Source organism: Musa acuminata, chromosome BXJ2-4 (genome assembly GCF_036884655.1).
Source record: "Musa acuminata AAA Group cultivar baxijiao chromosome BXJ2-4, Cavendish_Baxijiao_AAA, whole genome shotgun sequence".
Lineage (NCBI taxonomy): Eukaryota > Viridiplantae > Streptophyta > Magnoliopsida > Zingiberales > Musaceae > Musa > Musa acuminata.
The window spans coordinates 24,993,454-25,012,867 of record NC_088341.1 but is presented as its reverse complement, the minus strand read 5'-3'; the positions used below and the strand labels follow the sequence as shown (position 1 = coordinate 25,012,867).

General features: G+C 36.1%; 1 protein-coding gene across 2 annotated transcripts; it reads left to right on the top strand.

Annotated features, from left to right (window-relative positions):
* Positions 1 to 2,157: 2,157 nt before the first annotated feature.
* Positions 2,158 to 19,143, top strand: LOC135610159 (clathrin heavy chain 1-like). Of its 2 annotated transcripts, XM_065104315.1 has the most exons (30): positions 2,158 to 2,332; positions 2,586 to 2,790; positions 4,109 to 4,197; positions 4,300 to 4,378; positions 4,497 to 4,624; positions 8,214 to 8,312; positions 8,425 to 8,533; positions 9,034 to 9,113; positions 9,201 to 9,428; positions 9,520 to 9,585; positions 11,117 to 11,233; positions 11,492 to 11,689; positions 11,848 to 11,964; positions 12,224 to 12,283; positions 12,500 to 12,586; positions 12,785 to 12,868; positions 12,950 to 13,084; positions 13,163 to 13,225; positions 13,302 to 13,406; positions 13,479 to 13,591; positions 13,684 to 13,936; positions 14,106 to 14,242; positions 14,329 to 14,607; positions 14,698 to 15,700; positions 15,815 to 16,300; positions 16,462 to 16,632; positions 16,714 to 16,899; positions 18,362 to 18,484; positions 18,600 to 18,710; positions 18,802 to 19,143. In XM_065104315.1, the coding sequence occupies exons 1-30, from the start codon at positions 2,288 to 2,290 to the stop codon at positions 19,003 to 19,005; spliced, it is 5,160 nt and encodes a 1,719-aa protein (XP_064960387.1). In that variant the 5' UTR covers positions 2,158 to 2,287; the 3' UTR covers positions 19,006 to 19,143. The 2 variants fall into 2 exon arrangements, with proteins under 2 accessions (XP_064960387.1, XP_064960386.1); XM_065104314.1 differs by having other exon boundaries at positions 13,302 to 13,591.
* Positions 19,144 to 19,414: the final 271 nt, after the last annotated feature.

Genomic DNA, 19,414 nt, shown 5'->3' with positions numbered 1-19,414 from the left:
GATTTTAATAATGCCTTTATACAGGAGACTTTAACTAAAGCTGTTTTTATGCAACAACCTCCTGATTTCTCTCATCCTTAGTACCCAAGGTATGTTTGCAAACTGCGAAAAGCTATTTATGGACTTCGTTAGGCTCCATGAGCTTGGTACACAAAACTTGACACTTTTCTAACTTCAGTTGGCTTTCTCAACTCCAAATCTGATACCTCGTTATTTCTACGACAACATGGTGACACAACATATATTTTGGTGTATATGGATGACATCATTGTCACAAGCAACAATCCCATAACAATCCAAGCGTTTATTAAATAGTTGATAGATCGATTCTCGCTTAAAGATCTAGGACCCTTGAACAACTTTTTAGGGGTAGAAGCTACATTCACTTCTTTCAGTATCTTTCTCTCACAAAGAAAGTACATTCAAAATTTATTATAAAAAACAAACATACAGGATGCAAATGTGATTACAACTCCTCTCTCTACTAGTGGCTCTCTCAAATTATTTGATGGAAGTCCTACTGCAGAGCCTACTCAATACCGACAAGTCGTTGGCTTCTTACAGTACTTAGCTCTCACCCGTCCAGATATCTCCTTTGCAGTTAATAAATTGTCACAGTTTATACAGAGGTCATCTACTATGCACCAGTTTGCGGTCAAACGAGTCCTGCGATATCTTAAGGGGACCCTCAATCATGGTCTCTTTCTTCGTAAACACTCTCCACTTCATCTTCATGCCTTTGCTGATGTCGATTGGGCAGACAACTTTGATGATCGAACATCCACATCGGGGTATATTGTCTTCCTTGACGCTAATCCAATCAGTTGGAGTTCTAAGAAGCAAAAGGCAATAACGTGGTCTACAATTGAAGCTGAATATCGTGTTATCACCACTGCCATTGCAGAACTTAATTGGGTCACAAATTTGCTCAAGGAACTCAACATCAATTCCTCTCCTTCAATATATTGTGATAATGTCGGAGCTATCTATCTGTGTGCTAATCCGGTGTTCCACTCCTGCATGAAGCATATTGCTATCGACTTCCACTTTGTGCGAGATCAAGTTGTCCGTCGTCAACTTCGTGTTTCTCATGTATATACGGTTGATCAACTAGCCGACTCACTCACGAAGCCTCTCGCTCGTAAACTGTTTGCATTGCATCGATCCAAGATTGGTATCCTTGATAGAAGCACCATCTTGCGGGGGCATGATAGGAGATAAAATTTTCCTAACTGTATGAGGAAATCTCTCTACTCTGTTAGGGAAATCCTCCCTCATAACCTGTATAAATAGGGAGAGAACAACTTCAATGCAATACAACTTCTTCCATAATCTGTATTTTCTATCATTTTTCAACAGCTCCTAGCCAAACGACTCTTTCTACAGCTTCATTCGTTTTGACCGCAATGCCTGACTCCGGAAGAGAGCTACACTTTTGATAGAGAATCAATCGTACCGACTCATCAATTAACGGTCTTCGTGTGTTAACATATCTCAAATAAAATGGTAAATGAAAAATAAACAGGAGAACATCAAATATCTTTAAATAATAAAAGAAATCTAAGATAATTTTTTTAAATATAACAAATAAAAACTAAACCGCTCCGAATCCATAGAATTAAATCCTATCTGATTAATAAATTTAAAAAAGATTTAGAAACTATTCGAAATCACATATTAGCTAGCTTAAGAATGAATTATTATTGGTGGTTGAATCCAATCCTTTAGATGAATATTCCTTCTTTACGGAACGTATGGCGTAGTAGAAGAGAGATGATAGCATTACAGAAGAGGACGATATCGTGAAAAATCTTTTTTTGGAAGAAATTAGAAAAACGTCAGAAGCGATTAGATTTTCCTATCCCGAGGTTTTCATTTTAAAATAAAATATGCAACAATATATATATATATATATATATATATATATATATATATATATATATATATATATATATATATATATATATATATATATATATATATATATATATCTCCCGAAGGGACATTTAAATATAAATATCTATCTATCTATCTATAGATCTATCTATCTATATTTAATATTCCAATTGTTTGGGCGATGCAAAATTTTAATATTGGCGGGGGCAAATGCGCAAATTAAAATATGGTTTCGGCTTTATATCTTTGTGGGAGAAGGGACGTCGTGTTTCTGATGTCGACTTCCTCTCTCTGGAATCGCCCGTAGGGTTCCTCTCCGCTAGATCTTAGTGGGCGCCTTCAGATCCCTTCTCGCCCGTCGGAACCCTTGCCGAGGCCCGATCCAGCTGCCATGGCCGCGGCCAACGCTCCGATAGTGATGCGGGAGGCTTTGACGGTGAGTCCCCTCGCCCTCCCGATCCCCCTTACCTGTTTCGTCCCAGTTCTTCTTCTCTTGGATCCGATCCGATTGGTGGGGTAAAATTGAGGTTGCATAATGAATTTTGGGAGGACATCTTGGAGATCTTGGATTTATTTCGGATCCGTGGGAGTACACTTGAAATTGCTTGGGAGGACTGGCATTATTCTTGACGATGCGGAAAAAAAAAAGTCATTTTGCGTGTTGTGATGGTTTTTTGTGTGATCTTCAGCTTCCGAGCATTGGGATCAATCCTCAGTTCATCACGTTCACTCATGTTACTATGGAATCGGACAAGTACATATGCGTCAGGGAGACGTCCCCGCAGAATAGTGTTGTTATCGTTGACATGAACATGCCGATGCAGCCACTGAGGAGGCCGATCACCGCAGACTCTGCTCTGATGAATCCTAACAGCAGAATTCTTGCTCTTAAAGGTATCTATATAAGCTGCCACATTTCATGTCCAAATTGCCTGTTATTGTCGAAACGAGCTTTCTTTTTAACCTGACGCCGCTGCACTTTTAATCTCTTCGAACACACTTTTCAGTCTGTCCAGTTGATCGTCTTGGAATGGAAGCCAAGAAATAGTATTTACTTTTGCTGTACCGTCAAATCAGTTCTTGGAGGCTGCAGTGCAAATTATTTGCGTCATCATAACTAGTGCACAACTGACTACATAATGGAAATTTTAGACTGCTCTATAAGCTATTGTAATGTTAAACTGTCTTCTAGGTTTCGAATATTTTTGTTGAAGTTGCTACTTTTACTGATTTATGTTAGGTAGTTACTATGAATACATTAGCATGAAATATGCTGAAACGTTATTATGTTTTACTGGTCGATGATGGGGTGAGCTATGCGTTACTTTTCAAGACATGAAGTTAGTAACTTCACAAGTTATTTTAGAATATTAATACTTAGCTGACTCCTCAAATTCATTTTTTTTTACCATATCATTTTTAGCAGAACCACATGCTTCTTTTATACGTAGCTATCAATAAATCTTCAGAATTACCTTGCATTTTTTGTCTTTCGACCAAACAACAATAGAACACCCAGTTAGTTGGCCAAGGATAATATAAAGTTTTAAAGTTCATAATAGGCAGTTGTCAATTCTAAACTATGACATTTTTTTTGGAGAAACATTTTATCTTATACCAAGTTTTTTAAGGTCTCTATAATACTTTTCCATTTGGAATTGCCTTTTTGTTACACCTTATTTCTTGTGGTAATTCATGCATAACATTATTCAAGGTATGATAACATGCTAATTAATCAGGATCTAAAGTTCATGTTACTCCAGTTCTGCCGTTGGCACATGTTTTCCTAAATCAAATGAAATCCTATACATGCTGCTTATTTGATGTTTGATAACAAAGAAAAGGACCTTTTTTCCTATGAAAAATGGAATTTTTATATGATTATTTGAATACTGATAAATGCTGACATTACATGCATTTAATATCTGTCTTATAGCTAGTTATAGTTCTTGTAGAGCCAAACTTCTTCTGAGATCTGCACTATCGGTAGTACATTTTATGCTGGTTTTTTTGTATTACTTGTACAATAATGCATAAAGTAGTTCTGTTAAGTTAGCAATTAGATTTTAGTAAATTGGAATTCTAACATTTTTGAGCTTGTAAAACTTTTTAAATGGAATTTAATGGACATTTTCCTGAGATTATCTGAATTTCTCCAGATTATACCCTTTTTTTGCCGATAGACTATTAACCTGTACTGTTGGACCTGCAGCTCAAATACCTGGAACCACTCAGGATCATTTGCAGATTTTCAATATTGAGGCAAAGACTAAAATTAAATCTCACCAGATGCCTGAGCAGGTAAAATTTTTAATGAATGAAAAATATTCTTTTTATTTGGATGCTGGAATTGTTAATTTTATTTTGTAATGATAATTCTTTGCTACGCTGGAATATTGGCAGGTTGTCTTTTGGAAGTGGATCACCCCTAAAATGTTGGGTCTAGTTACACAAACTTCTGTCTATCATTGGTCAATCGAAGGTTATTCACTTGTTACAGAAATAACTGGGTTTTTATTATTTTGCAAAGAACCCATCAAGGGTTGTGTAGTCGATTTTATGGTGCAGAAACATGTGCTATTATTATGTGTGTAATGCAGGTGAAACCGAGCCTATTAAAATGTTTGATAGGGCAGCTAATTTGACAAACAATCAGATCATCAACTACAAGTGTGATCCCACAGAGAAATGGCTAGTCCTTATTGGAATTGCACCTGGTGCTCCGGAGGTATGATTCATTTCCTATACTATCAAGGTTCGTTGAATTGTTATCCTTGGATTTAGTCGGTATGTTTGGTCATTTGTTGATAATTGTTTAATAATGTTAAAAAGCATCTAGAAGTTGCTAAAGTTCTTATGCAGTTTTGTTTTTGCAGTTGGTCGTTTCTTGCTTTTCTGCAATTTCTTTTGTTGCATATATAAAGATTTTTGCTTCAAATGTGAAATCTTGGACATGCAGAATGACGAGTCTCACACCATCTATATTTCCTTTATTGAAAAATAATTTATGAAAAACAGGAAAGAGGAAAATTGCTACTGATTTTTTAAGATGCGAGTTAGTAATTCACATCTACTGGGAAAACTATTTCGTGATTTCAGTTCTGGAGAAGGCACAAAACTGAAACAATATAAGGTGCAATTAACTTACAGAACACACTATAAATTAGTTTCCTTTCAAAAGTTCAATGACATCAACTGGATTCTGGTTTCCTAATGAAACACGTTATGACATCTATTGTATCAGTTTGCTGAAAGTTATTGGAAAGCTTTTTGTTGGAATTATATCAACCTGAACTTTGTGATGGGCATCTCTGGATTCTCATATAGAACATACTGCCATATTTCTGGAGATATCTAATATATGGCTGACAATGTCATGTACATTTTGCAGCAAATTTGGTTTTTAATGACTATTAATAAACTACAGATGCGAATGAATAGAGAAAGAACAGGAAGTTTTGAAGGACAGGAAGAAAGAATAGGGAAACATCTCCAATTTGCTAAACTTCAAATCCTTCCTCATGTGGTTAATCATCATACGACTCCTGAAGAAAAATGTGTGTTTTTACTTGTTTTCCAATCACTAGAAAAAAAGGGATGCAGTTTCCTCCTGTTTCCTACAACTCAAATAACTTGTTATCTTTGTAGTTAAAAGGATTTTGCTTTATAAGTTAAGGGTTTGTATACCTATTATCTTAATATGCAAAAGAAATCTGGCAATTTTGTTAGAGCATGTGCAAGAAAATAGCCATAGATTGAGGTTGTTATGTTGAAGCATAAGCTTCTAAGGGTGATAATTGAGTTGAAGGGTATAGTTACTAATATCATCTGAAAAATATAAAAACAGGACATGTTTTTGTTCTACATGCTTCTCAACTTATTTAAAAGCAAGAACTGTTATTTCAGGTATGCTAGACTGGTACAAGTCTGGTCTATTCTGTGTACTGACACATGATATGCCGGAGTGTATCACAGTACCAATGTGCTAAGGGGAGGGGGGAGGGTAGGAAGAGGAAAGAAGAAGAATGAATGAAGTGGAAGAAGAAGGACGAAGAGGCGGAGGAGGAAAAGGAATCAGAGGAGGAAGATGAGTAGGAGGAGAAGGCTTACCTGCAACAAACGGATGATGAGTGGATGGGTGACAAACTTTGGCAGTTGGGCAAAGGTGCAGTTGGGTGATGGCATTATAGAGAAGGAAAAGAGGGCTCGAGATTAAATAATCAGGGTTTATTAAGATTATATATATATAATATAATATTAATGGAATTAGATCGAATTGCTCGAAATGGGTTGGGTTGATGTACCAATTCATGTCGAAACGAAATAGCATTCCATTAAAAGCACAAAAAGAATTAGTTCTGTCTGTGCTTTTTTTGAAAGTAGAAATTATCATTTTTAACAAAAAATAATATAAATGTTTGGAATGCACAAAACTAAAAACATATTTACATTTTACTATAATCATTTGATGCAAGGATCGTCGTTTCGAGTACTAGACCTGTTTCGGTGATATGCCATATCGGTATGTATCGGTCAGTACTAATGTACTGACACATGGCACATCGGCATGTATTGGTGTTTCGATGAGGAAGAAAAAGAGGGAGAAGATGAAGGGGCGGTGGAGGACTAGAGGAGAGAGGAGTAAGGAAGGATGAAGAAGAGGAAGCGGTGGAGGAGGAAGAAGGAAGAAGAGGAGGAGGAGAAGCAGTGACAGCGTACATGGGAAGCAGCAGCAGTGAAGTAGTGGCAAGTACTGGCAACGGCGACAGCGACGCTGAATGCGAGAAGAGGGCTAGCAAACAGGAGCCTTAATTTCTATTTTAAGATTTTTTTCAGCTGAGTTGCACGGGTCCTACCATGATTTTTGATTTGGTTTTTATTCAATTGGACCAGGTTGTTCGAGATGAGGGTGGTCTACATACCGGCCCACGCTTGGACCAGTACATACCACCCATTTTGTACCGTTTCAATTGATACAGTAGTCCTTGATTTAATGTGGGGGTATTTATGAACTTTAAGGTTGCTTCTTTGAGCTCATGACACATGGATTTAAACAAACAATTTTAGATGTCATACCCATAACAGGTATAACAAACTTACAGGTCATTTAGGCAGTTTCAGTTAAAGTGTTAAACTACCTTAAAAAAATGTGGTTAAAGCTGTTAAGTTGTATTCCGTTACAAGATAGTTAAATCAAGACCCAACTACTCATTAATAACTAGATTTGAACAGAATAATACTAACTCAATTTAGGTAACTATCTGTGCTGTCACAGGGACTACTACATAAAGGGACCTCCTTGGAAAAGAAAATTGTCTCTTTAGACCCTTCACTCATCTACTTCTCTAATTATTCTCTCAGTATCTTTTAAGCTCTCTTGAGAATTTCTTCTGTACCTTACATAGTTTTTATGCTTAGGCTTCAGAGGCAGATCTTGCCGAACACATTCCAAGTGCTCCTCTTCATGTAGGATCTTACTTGAATCAACTTTCTAGCCACGTTGGAAGTTCAAGTCCGTCTCATCTTGGCAGCACTCTTACTGTCACATATTTACATAGCGAACAGATCTAGATTGACTCTTGTAATCCTACTTGGCAAGACAACCAAATCCGACCTCATCATCATTAACTATTATTAAAATTGTATTGAAAAAACTTTTAATTGGCAAGCAAGGTATGAGAGACAGAAGTTATAGTATGGAAAGGAGTTTAATCTAAGGTTCCCAACAGATAAAAGGGAGTTCACTTAGGGAGTCAGATGAGTTGCTTGTTTTCTTCCCTGGAAGAATAAGATGCTTGCTTGACCAGCTCCTTGAGGTGGACTGATTATTTTCTCCATGAATCCCTGATATGGTAGTGAGAGTTAGCATCTCTATGGGAACTATAAAGTTTATTTCATCTTCATTTCTGTTTTCTGTTTCTTTAATTTTGTTGATGTGTGGTTTAGAGAACTGGTCAGCTAGCTATGTCTTAACTTATTTTTATTTTGTTCTGGAAAATATCTTCCCATTCATTTCTATTCTTTCACAACTATTTTGAACAAGCTCTTGTGCTCCTTTATTATCATCTTAGCGACAATACTATGATGTCGACTATCTGTTTTCCTGGACTCTTTCCAGCCTGTTTTTTTACATTCTTTTGTTCGTTATATTCTTGGTGTTCTTTATCCTGTTAACTAATAATGTTTCAATTATTATTTCAAGAATAGGTGGAATTTAATAATGCATTATTCTTTTTTCTTGTGTAACTGAATGTTGGTTGTAGAGAAATTCAATAGTCCATTATTCTTTTTTTTATGTAATTGAATGTTGGTTGTAGAGACCACAACTGGTGAAAGGAAATATGCAGCTGTTTTCTTTGGATCAGCAGCGTAGTCAGGCACTTGAAGCACATGCTGCATCTTTTGCATCGTTCAAGGTTAGATTTTTCTTTTTCATTGTTGGATATTATCGGACATTGATTGCTACAAGTTCTATTCATTTATACCTTTCTTTCTTCTCCATTGTTTCTGTGATCATCTCTTCCTTAGGTGGTTGGGAATGAGAAACCCTCCCTTCTTATTTGTTTTTCCTCAAAGACGCTTAATGCTGGACAAATTACCTCAAAGTTGCATGTCATTGAACTTGGAGCCCAACCAGGTACCTTATTCTTATTCTTTATTTGTTTCACTGTTAGTCATCTGCAAAGTGTTCAATGGGAAAACCATTTTCCATGATAAAATCAGAGCAACTATTAGTGTCTTTACTGCTACTATTAAAAAAGTCAGAAATTACATATTTAGATTGACTAGAACTAGAAGCTTCTTAATTTTCATCTGCATTTTCATAATGTATGAAACACAATGGAAAAGTAGTCCTATTTTTACTGTGATAGTGATTGTGAGATAAAACAAAAGCCTGCTGTTTCTTCTAAACCTTGTTTTTGGGAATTCTCCAACATTTAAAATGGTTTGTTTTTGCAGAAAACGGTTAGGAATGATATAAAATGGGAATATGAACATTATCAATCAAACTCCTTGGAAAACTGAGTGAATAACATGCTACACATTGTCTCTGCTTATCAATCCAGATTTTGACACATTTTCCTCTCCTTTGGTCCCTTTTTTCCTTCTGAAAGTAAAAAGTATATATTTTATCAGGGAAGCCAGGTTTCACAAAGAAGCAAGCAGATTTATTCTTCCCACCAGATTTCGCAGATGATTTCCCTGTGGCAATGCAGGTGATGGTGAAGCTACTTCAGTTAAATCTTAATGAACGTATTTGTTTTTGTTAAAATACTGATTAACATTATTGTTCATTTTGGCAGATCTCCCAAAAGTACAGTTTGGTATATGTCATCACAAAGCTTGGTTTGTTGTTTGTGTATGATCTTGAAACTGCAACAGCAGTTTACAGAAATCGAATCAGTGCAGATCCTATATTTCTCACAACTGAGGCTTCAAATGTTGGTGGTTTTTATGCGATCAATAGGAAGGGCCAGGTTCTGCTGGCCACTGTTAATGAAGCGGCAATTGTGCCATTCGTCAGTGGGCAAGTATGTTACTCCCTCAGCATTTCTCTTTCTGATTTTTGCACTTGTTTAGATTTATGATTATTGAATAATTCTGTGTCATGACATTCACAAGTTGAACAACCTGGAGCTTGCCATTAACCTTGCAAAACGAGGAAACCTTCCGGGAGCTGAAAATTTGGTAAACTATTAAATTTTCATTATTTATTACATTTTTTTCATTGGTGTTTGAATGCTTACTCATGAATTGACAATTTATAAATTTGCTATTTTCTAACATGTCTAAAATGCTTCGCATTGATCTTTTTTTGCGCATGCTTATCATTTCATGATGGCTATGTTTTGCTGAGACCAATAATCATAATGCACATACTAAATCTCTCTTTTCTGGGAGAGGAATTGGTTATGATAGTTAATGCCTTCTGAGTGTTATAAGTATTTGAACACCTGCAAAATCATATCAAATATATTTTTACTACTTCATCTGCAACTATGCATGTCATATCTTCCTTTTATATTTTGTTGGGCAATTGAGAGTCTTTGTATGTTCAATAGAAAATGAGAGACTATTAACCGTACAATACCATTCAACAAAGATAGTATAGACCAGCATAAATAAAGTAATACATCATGCCATGAAAAGATGAGTTAGTTCCTGATCCTTTATTGATCAAAAGCAAGTACTACCTGTTCTTTAGTAAAAATATTGAAGGTTTAATTTTCTCCATGCTTTCTTGCAAGCAACCATTAATATTTTATCACAAAATAAATTTATGCAATCTAGCAAGATGCATAGTTTAACAAACTTTATTGTGTGGAGGCCAACATGTCTTTTATCATTAGATTTTTTAAGTTCTAGGTCAGGCTCTTTTTATTTTGTGGATTTCAATGGCTTGAATCAACTATATAATTCGTTCATGGTTTAGAATATTGGTATGACTTGTACATATTTACTAGCATTTACTAGTCTGAGCTACCACTTGTAACAGACCATACAACTTGGTACCATGGTATACCTTGCATTATTGGTTTTTTTCTTATGTTCTTTTCTAGTAATAGCATGTTGTACGGGTTATATACTGCATGCTATTTCAGTACACACTAGTATTGGACTGGTGTGTGTGTGTGTGTGTGTGTATATATATATATATATATTATATCCTTGCTTCATTTTCTATACAAGTTTACAATGTTAACTTTGGAACTTTTTTCAGCTGAAAAAGGATGCACATAGCCACATACTGACTCATCCTTTAATTTGGATGACATGAGATCATGACATGCAATTTGCTTTGTTGTACTATCTACAGTAGTAATTTTGGAAAGCCCAGTTACAGATTTTTTTTATCCTACCTGGAACATTGGCTGTAGATTAAATGTTTCTCTTGACACAAAGTAATAGATGAATACTTTCATTTTACCAATTTGCCATCTTCTCTTTGGTGTTTATTCAAGAATTTCCATGGAAACGAAAGTTCTGTTATGATAGAAGCTCTTATGTACTGGCAGAATTGATATGCATTTTAAGTTCTTGTGTCTGTCATTGATAGGTAGTGCAATGTTTTTTTTCTTATTTATAACGATCTGAAGTGAGAGGTAATGAGAATGAGCATTGCCGTCTCTTTTTAACTATTGCGTCAGTATTTAACCAGTGCTCATTTCCAAACTTAGTCAAAATATTTCCTTAACATGACATCTTTTCGTGCCTACAGGTTGTGCAGAGGTTCCAAGAACTATTTTCCCAGACCAAATACAAGGAGGCTGCTGAACTGGCTGCAGAATCTCCACAAGGCATTCTTCGAACTCCGGAGACTGTTGCAAAGTTTCAGGTAATGAAAATTTCATTGGAGTCCTTTGTCTTTTTGTTTCCAGCATACTTAAGAGTTTTTGTGCTGCTTTATGGTCATAGAAATGCATGATCTAGAGCTGTAGAAGGTTCTTGAACTGAATTTTATCTGTTAGCTAATGGATGTAGCACTTCTGTGCTGAGAGAAAAGGAACTGTATTTTCATTTTTCCTTCAAATTTTCAAATTACTTGTTTCTGCGGGACTCAACATCTGCTTTGGTGTCTTTAAATGCTTTTCAGAGTGTTCCAGTCCAAGCTGGGCAGACACCACCACTGTTGCAGTACTTTGGAACATTATTAACAAGAGGAAAGCTTAATGGTTTTGAATCTATAGAGTTATCTCGTCTTGTTGTGAACCAGAACAAAAAGAATCTACTTGAGAATTGGTTGGCTGAAGACAAGCTAGAGTGCAGTGAAGAACTTGGGGATCTTGTCAAGGTAAATGATGTAACTTATATAAGCACTTCAGAGGTATCATTGACATATTTAAAACTGTTAATATTAGTCAATATTACATAATATACTTTATTAGTCGGTAGCATATCGTAAGATACAATTATGTAATCATGAACATTGATAATTTGTGCTTTCTCTAGACTGTGGACAATGATCTTGCACTGAAAATATATATAAAAGCAAGGGCTACGCCAAAAGTTGTTGCTGCTTTTGCTGAACGGAGGGAGTTTGACAAGATTCTTATTTACTCAAAGCAGGTACCTTTTTTTTTTCAAGTTGTCCTACAAGCTATCTAATTAAACCAGAAAATTTTGTATTTTTTTTTATTCTTTTGTTGGGATGTTTCTTACTTTCTTTGTTTCAGGACTAAATCTTACTCTTCCACTCCTTGCTCCACCAAAGAAATCCATCAACTTGGCACATATATAAATTGTCCTATTCAAAGACTAGTACTGTAGCAAGAGTTTCAAATGAAAATGCTGGAGTCAACTGTAACAATCTTGTTCTTGATTTCAGGTTGGCTACACACCAGATTATCTTTTCCTTCTGCAGACTATTCTGAGGTCGGATCCTCAGGTAATATTTTGTTAGTAGTGATATGATACCATGTACATAAATGGTACTATAATATAGCACACCACTGCAGTATTTTGAATGATTGATCAATTTTCTTACAGTTGCTTTACTTCTTACATTGTGAAACTCCATTGATCACTTTTTGAAAATCCATCTGTTTTATTCTTTTTTACTTTTTGTGACACAATTTTCTTGTTCAACAAAATTTTCTTTCAGGGAGCAGTCAATTTTGCTCTTATGATGTCACAAATGGAGGGAGGCTGTCCAGTGGATTACAATACAATCACTGATCTTTTTCTTCAGGTTAAAATGCTTCCTCTCTATATATGGTGTTTTGAGTAGACCATAATAAATGCACAACTTTCTGATTTTTTTTTTCAATTATCAGTAATGTAGTTACAGGACCCTGATAGGCAAGTTTTGTTGCTTGACTTTTCCCTTGTGGAATCTCTTTAAATTGATTAATGAGTTTTTGATTTTTCCTGGTTATGATTTTGATAGAGAAATATGATTCGTGAAGCAACGGCTTTCTTGTTAGATGTCTTGAAGCCAAATCTACCTGAACATGCTTTTCTTCAGACCAAGGTATTTTTCTCAAAGTTTAAAGAATGTATGATATCCGATTTTTATTCTTGTTCACATTTCTGACTTTCCAAACTATTGCAGGTTTTAGAGATTAATTTGGTGACATATCCAAATGTCGCAGATGCCATACTGGCCAATGGAATGTTCAGTCACTATGATCGTCCTCGAATTGCTCAGCTTTGTGAAAAAGCTGGTTTATATGTGCGAGCCCTTCAGGTAGATTACTTTGCAGAAATTATTTGCAGGCAAGTTTCTCTGTTGCAAATTGTCAATTGATTGTACTTTATTCTGCAGCATTATACAGAGTTGCCTGATATTAAACGTGTCATTGTGAATACTCATGCCATTGAGCCACAGGTATCTTTGGTTATATTATTTCATCTGATTGTATAGGTAATAGATTAGATACTAAATCAAAACCACTTCACTACAGGCACTTGTCGAGTTCTTTGGGACGCTTTCCAGGGAGTGGGCACTAGAGTGCATGAAGGACCTTTTACTGGTCAACTTGAGAGGGAACCTTCAGATAATTGTGCAGGTAATTTTTTCTTATTCCAGAATGTGTCTTGAGTTCAACTTCTGTAAGTTTATAACATCCATCTTTTTTCAGACTGCCAAAGAATACTCTGATCAATTAGGTGTGGATGCTTGCATAAAACTATTTGAGCAATTTAAGTCCTATGAAGGTCTTTACTTCTTCTTGGGATCTTATTTGAGCTCCAGGTATATGGTCAGACTAATATGTTATGGATTGGTTCTATGCGAACATGAGAATGCTGATCTTTTTCTTTTTTCTTTTTACTGTAATGAAACAGTGAAGACTCGGATATACACTTCAAGTATATTGAGGCAGCAGCAAAAACTGGACAGTTAAAAGAAGTTGAGCGTGTAACAAGAGAATCTAACTTCTATGACCCTGAGAAAACAAAGAATTTTCTGATGGAAGCCAAACTACCAGATGCAAGGCCCCTGATCAATGTTTGTGATCGTTTTGGTTTTGTTCCAGATTTGACTCACTATTTATATACAAACAACATGCTCCGGTACATTGAAGGATATGTTCAGAAAGTAAGATATATTTCTTGACTGGATGCTAATTTTGTCTTCTGTATGGTAATGAACTATCATTCTGTAGTGAACATCCAGGTCAAATTTGTCTGCTGCAATTATGGGATTATTCAACTTATTTTTCTAGAGATTTTGAAGTAGCTAAATTGGTTGTTTTTGTTGTTTATAGGTAAACCCAGGGAATGCTCCTTTGGTTGTTGGGCAGTTGCTAGATGATGAATGTCCTGAAGATTTTATTAAAGGTCTGATTCTCTCTGTCCGTTCTCTCCTGCCAGTTGAGCCTCTTGTGGCTGAGTGTGAGAAGAGGTATGTGATGTTACCACCTCATTATACATTTGGAAACAACATTATTGGTCCAATGTGTTCTACATCTAATGCCTTGTGGTAAACAGGAACCGGTTACGCTTGCTCACACAATTTTTGGAACATCTTGTTAGCGAGGGTAGCCAAGATGTGCATGTCCATAATGCTCTGGGGAAGATTATCATAGACAGCAATAACAATCCAGAGCATTTTCTAACTACTAACCCATACTATGATTCGCGTGTTGTTGGTAAATATTGTGAAAAACGGGATCCTACTCTTGCAGTTGTTGCATACAGAAGAGGTCAATGCGATGATGAACTTATAAATGTTACTAACAAAAATTCATTGTTCAAACTGCAAGCCAGGTATGCCTTGGAGTTTGTTTAAAGTAAACCTTGTTTGAGGCTTTTCTTTTTAACCATCATTGCTGACTTTTATATCTTCTTTGATGATAGATATGTTGTTGAAAGGATGGATGCTGATCTGTGGGAGAAAGTTCTTCAACCTGAAAATGAATACAGAAGACAACTTATTGATCAAGTTGTTTCTACTGCATTGCCTGAGAGCAAGAGCCCAGAGCAAGTCTCTGCAGCTGTCAAAGCTTTCATGACTGCTGATCTTCCACATGAACTTATTGAACTACTTGAGAAGATCGTCCTACAAAATTCTGCCTTTAGTGGGAACTTCAATCTGCAAAACCTGCTGATTTTGACGGCTATTAAAGCTGATCCACCAAGGGTCATGGATTACATTAATAGATTAGATAATTTTGATGGTCCAGCAGTTGGTGAGGTGGCAGTTGAAGCACAACTTTATGAAGAAGCCTTTGCCATCTTCAAGAAATTTAACTTAAATGTCCAGGCAGTCAATGTCCTCCTAGACAACATCCAAAGCATAGAGCGGGCTGTAGAGTTTGCCTTCCGTGTTGAAGAAGATGCTGTATGGAGCCAGGTTGCAAAAGCTCAATTAAGGGCAGGTTTAGTAAGTGATGCAATTGAGTCATTCATTCGTGCTGATGATGAAACCCAATTTCTTGATGTTATTCGGGCTGCTGAAGATGCTAATGTTTACCATGACCTGGTGAAGTACTTGTTGATGGTGAGGCAGAAGATTAAAGAGCCGAAAGTGGATGGTGAACTGATATTTGCATATGCTAAGATTGATAGACTAGGTGAAATTGAGGAGTTCATTCTTATGCCAAATGTTGCTAATCTTCAAAATGTCGGGGATCGTTTGTTTGATGATGCTCTTTACGAAGCTGCTAAAATCGTATTTGCTTTCATTTCCAACTGGGCAAAATTGGCTTGCACACTCGTTAAGCTGAAGCAGTTCCAAGGTGCTGTTGATGCAGCTCGCAAGGCAAATAGCACAAAGACATGGAAGGAAGTTTGTTTTGCTTGTGTCGATGCTGAGGAGTTCCGCTTGGCACAAATATGTGGTCTGAATATCATTATTCAGGTAATATTTTTATCGTATGAAGGAACATTTTTTATACCCATTGCTTTTACTTGGTTGTTTAAAAGGTCTCATATTCTGGTTCAATGTGTGTTATCTGTTTATTTTGTTTTTTAGGTGGATGACCTGGAAGAGGTCAGTGAGTATTATCAGAACAGGGGTTGCTTTAATGAGTTGATTTCCCTCATGGAGAGTGGCCTTGGCTTGGAACGTGCACACATGGGCATCTTTACAGAGTTGGGAGTTCTGTATGCCAGATATAGACCAGAAAAACTAATGGAGCACATTAAACTTTTCTCAACCCGTTTGAACATTCCCAAGCTTATACGTGTTTGTGATGAACAACAGCACTGGAAAGAGCTAACCTATTTGTACATACAGTATGATGAATTTGACAATGCTGCCACAACTATCATGAACCATTCTCCAGATGCATGGGATCACATGCAATTCAAAGATGTTGTTGTCAAAGTTGCAAATGTTGAGCTCTACTACAAGGCTGTGCATTTCTACTTGCAAGAACATCCTGACCTCATTAACGATGTTCTACATGTGCTTGCACTTCGTGTGGACCACACACGTGTTGTAGATATCATGCGAAAGGTTCGAATTTGTCCTTGCAGAACTTTTTGTTGGTTCACCTATTTTCTTTTTGTTCTATTATGAGAAAACAAAGCTAGGTTGTTTTGCTTTTTCTGGAATGTAATTGTTCTGTTACTATAAGGTTAGACATATTTTGGATTTCTAATACTTTCTTGCTTCAGGCTGGTCACTTGCATCTTGTAAAGCCATATATGGTTGCAGTTCAAAGTAACAATGTAGCTGCTGTCAATGAAGCACTAAATGAAATCTATGTTGAGGAGGAAGACTATGATAGATTACGGGAATCAGTTGACTTGCATGATAACTTTGATCAGATAGGCCTTGCACAGAGGGTAAAGTTGTCGTAGTTGCTAATGTTATGTTAAATGATTATGGATATTTTTATTCTCCTTATGAGTACGTTGTTTTGCTAGATTGAAAAACATGAGCTTCTTGAGATGCGGAGGATTGCTGCATATATCTATAAGAAAGCTGGGAGATGGAAGCAGTCTATTGCATTATCCAAGAAGGACAATCTTTACAAAGATGCAATGGAGACATGTTCACAGTCTGGTGATCGTGAACTTTCAGAAGAATTGCTGGTTTATTTTATCGAACAGGTAAAGGGCTTGATCATACTGATTACCTATGAATATCATCATATGGTCTTCTCTGTTGTATTGGAGTTACGTTCAGGTAGAACTCTTTTAATGGTACTTTCATACTAGAAAATGATTATAAACTAGCAGTGATATTCTTATCCTAATCTTTCGAGTTATCCTGGACACAGTTTAAAATCTCGGTCTATTTAGGGGGCTTATATTCAGGTAGAATCTCTTATGGATACTTTGATGCTCGAAATAACGGTATGTTCAGGTAGAATCTCTTAAGAATACTTTGATGCTCGAAATAATGGTGCTACAAACTGAAATTGACATTTTATTGTTAAATCTTTTTGAGTTGTCTTGGTATGTGATACATTGACCTGTATCACCTGATATTGCTGAAAAAATAGTGAAAATATGAATAGCCTGGTATGGAGTTATGAGGTCCAATACTAATCCTTGGTCGGACCCTTAAATATTGATCAGTATGTACGGTGCTGGTTGGTTTTGAAACCATATTCCTAGGAATGAAACTCGGATGTGGCTTGTTGTTTTTCCTATGTGCTTATTACTTTGTGTACTAAATGTTTTAGTAGTTCAACTTAGGTTTTTTATGCTTGGTTTGGAAGTATGAATTGCTTTTTTTATTTTATGCATGCACTAAATCATGATAGGTGCATGCTAGTTTATGGTAATTATTCATTGCCTCCCATCTTTAGTGGCCAAGATATTGGTTGGTGTTGTCAAACTGTGCATTTTGGTTAATTGAAGTGATATATGATATTATTATTTTAAAATCATGCTGTAACATTTGATAATTCTATAACAATTCAGTTTCAAGATTCATGAACAAATTATAATATGGCAAAATGGGTGTTGTAAGCTGGTCAAATTACTAGACAGATCTGACTCTCACATACCATGCATGAAGTTTGATAAAACTTATCGTTTTTTTTACAGCATGTTTGAATCGCATCAAATATTTTCGAGTGACAACACCTTTAAAATGTTTGGAACAATCTACATTTGTATTTTGCAGCAAACTGTGAAAGTCATGTGGATTCTTAATGACATCACCAACTAAAGCTTCATCTTTGTCTATGATTCACATTATTCAGACTTAACAGAAAGCTGTAAAGCTCCTATATGGTTTATAGAACAAGGTCAAAAACCTTATTTGTTAGTGGTTCTCGTCTCTATGTTTTTCACCTTCAGCATAACCTGAATCATTAATAACTTTGCATTGCATATGTGGCTAGTTATAAAGGTGAGATGAGCAACACTGCATACTATATTCTATTATAATTATAAATGTCTTTTTTATTTCTTCTAGGGATGATGATTTTTACCTCTAGGAGTTTTTAGATGGTTTGAATTTACAAAATTAAGAGGAAACATAATATCTGTTACTAGTCAGTCCATAGATGTTTAATAGCCAGAAGATAAATGTGATGAATTTCTGGAATATGTATTGCAGGGGAAGAAGGAATGCTTTGCTTCATGTCTCTTCATTTGTTATGACTTGATCCGTCCAGATGTTGCCCTTGAACTTGCCTGGATGAACAATATGATTGACTTTGCTTTCCCATATCTCTTGCAGGTTATCTGTCATTGTCTTTTCTGGTGATTTTAGTTTCTTTTTCCTTTAAACCATGATTATTTCAAAAGTCTACTACTGAAAATCTATTATCATGGTATATATCGTGTCTCTGCAGTTTATTCGGGAATATGGTAGTAAAGTTGATGAACTTGTAAAGGATAAAATTGAAGCACAAAATGAAGTGAAATCCAAGGAAAAGGTAGAAAAGGATTTGGTTGCACAGCAGGTAACTAATTTCTTTGGCATCTTTCCTGGTTCGGAATGTGGAAATCTTCTTGTTGCACAGTAATAAAAATATATGTCGTATTTTTCTGCAGAATATGTATGCACAGTTGCTGCCTCTTGCCTTACCAGCACCACCTATGCCTAGTATGGGAGGATCAAACATGGGCGGGCCTTATGGTGCGCCACCACCAATGCCTGGTATGGGAATGCCACCACCAATGCCTGGTATGGGAATGCCTGGTATGGGAATGCCACCAATGCCACCATTTGGGATGCCTCCAATGGAAAATTACTGAGAAATTTTGGGGCTGGCGTAGCACGTAGTGTGGTAAGTTAGGATGTTTTTGATATCGCTGATGGTGCAATGGATCAAAGCAGTTGGAGACTACATCTTCTTGTCGTCGATGTTAAGATTCATACATTTCATATTCTTTTGGCAGCAGTGGTTTGACTGCCATTGAGATTTTGTATAGGTTTTCTTGACTCGGAGTAAACCATTCTTGTTTTATGTTGATTAGATCTTAATTAGACTTATTGGATGACCTCATTATATATATTATAAGATGTTCCTCCACATTGTGATGCTCAATTACAATCAAGTATTAGTGGATCGTTAAGGTGATTAACATGGTTAATTATATCACGCTGGTGCCTTGGTTTCTTTTGACTGTAATTTTTGATACTTGGCTTCTTGCTAAGAGGGAC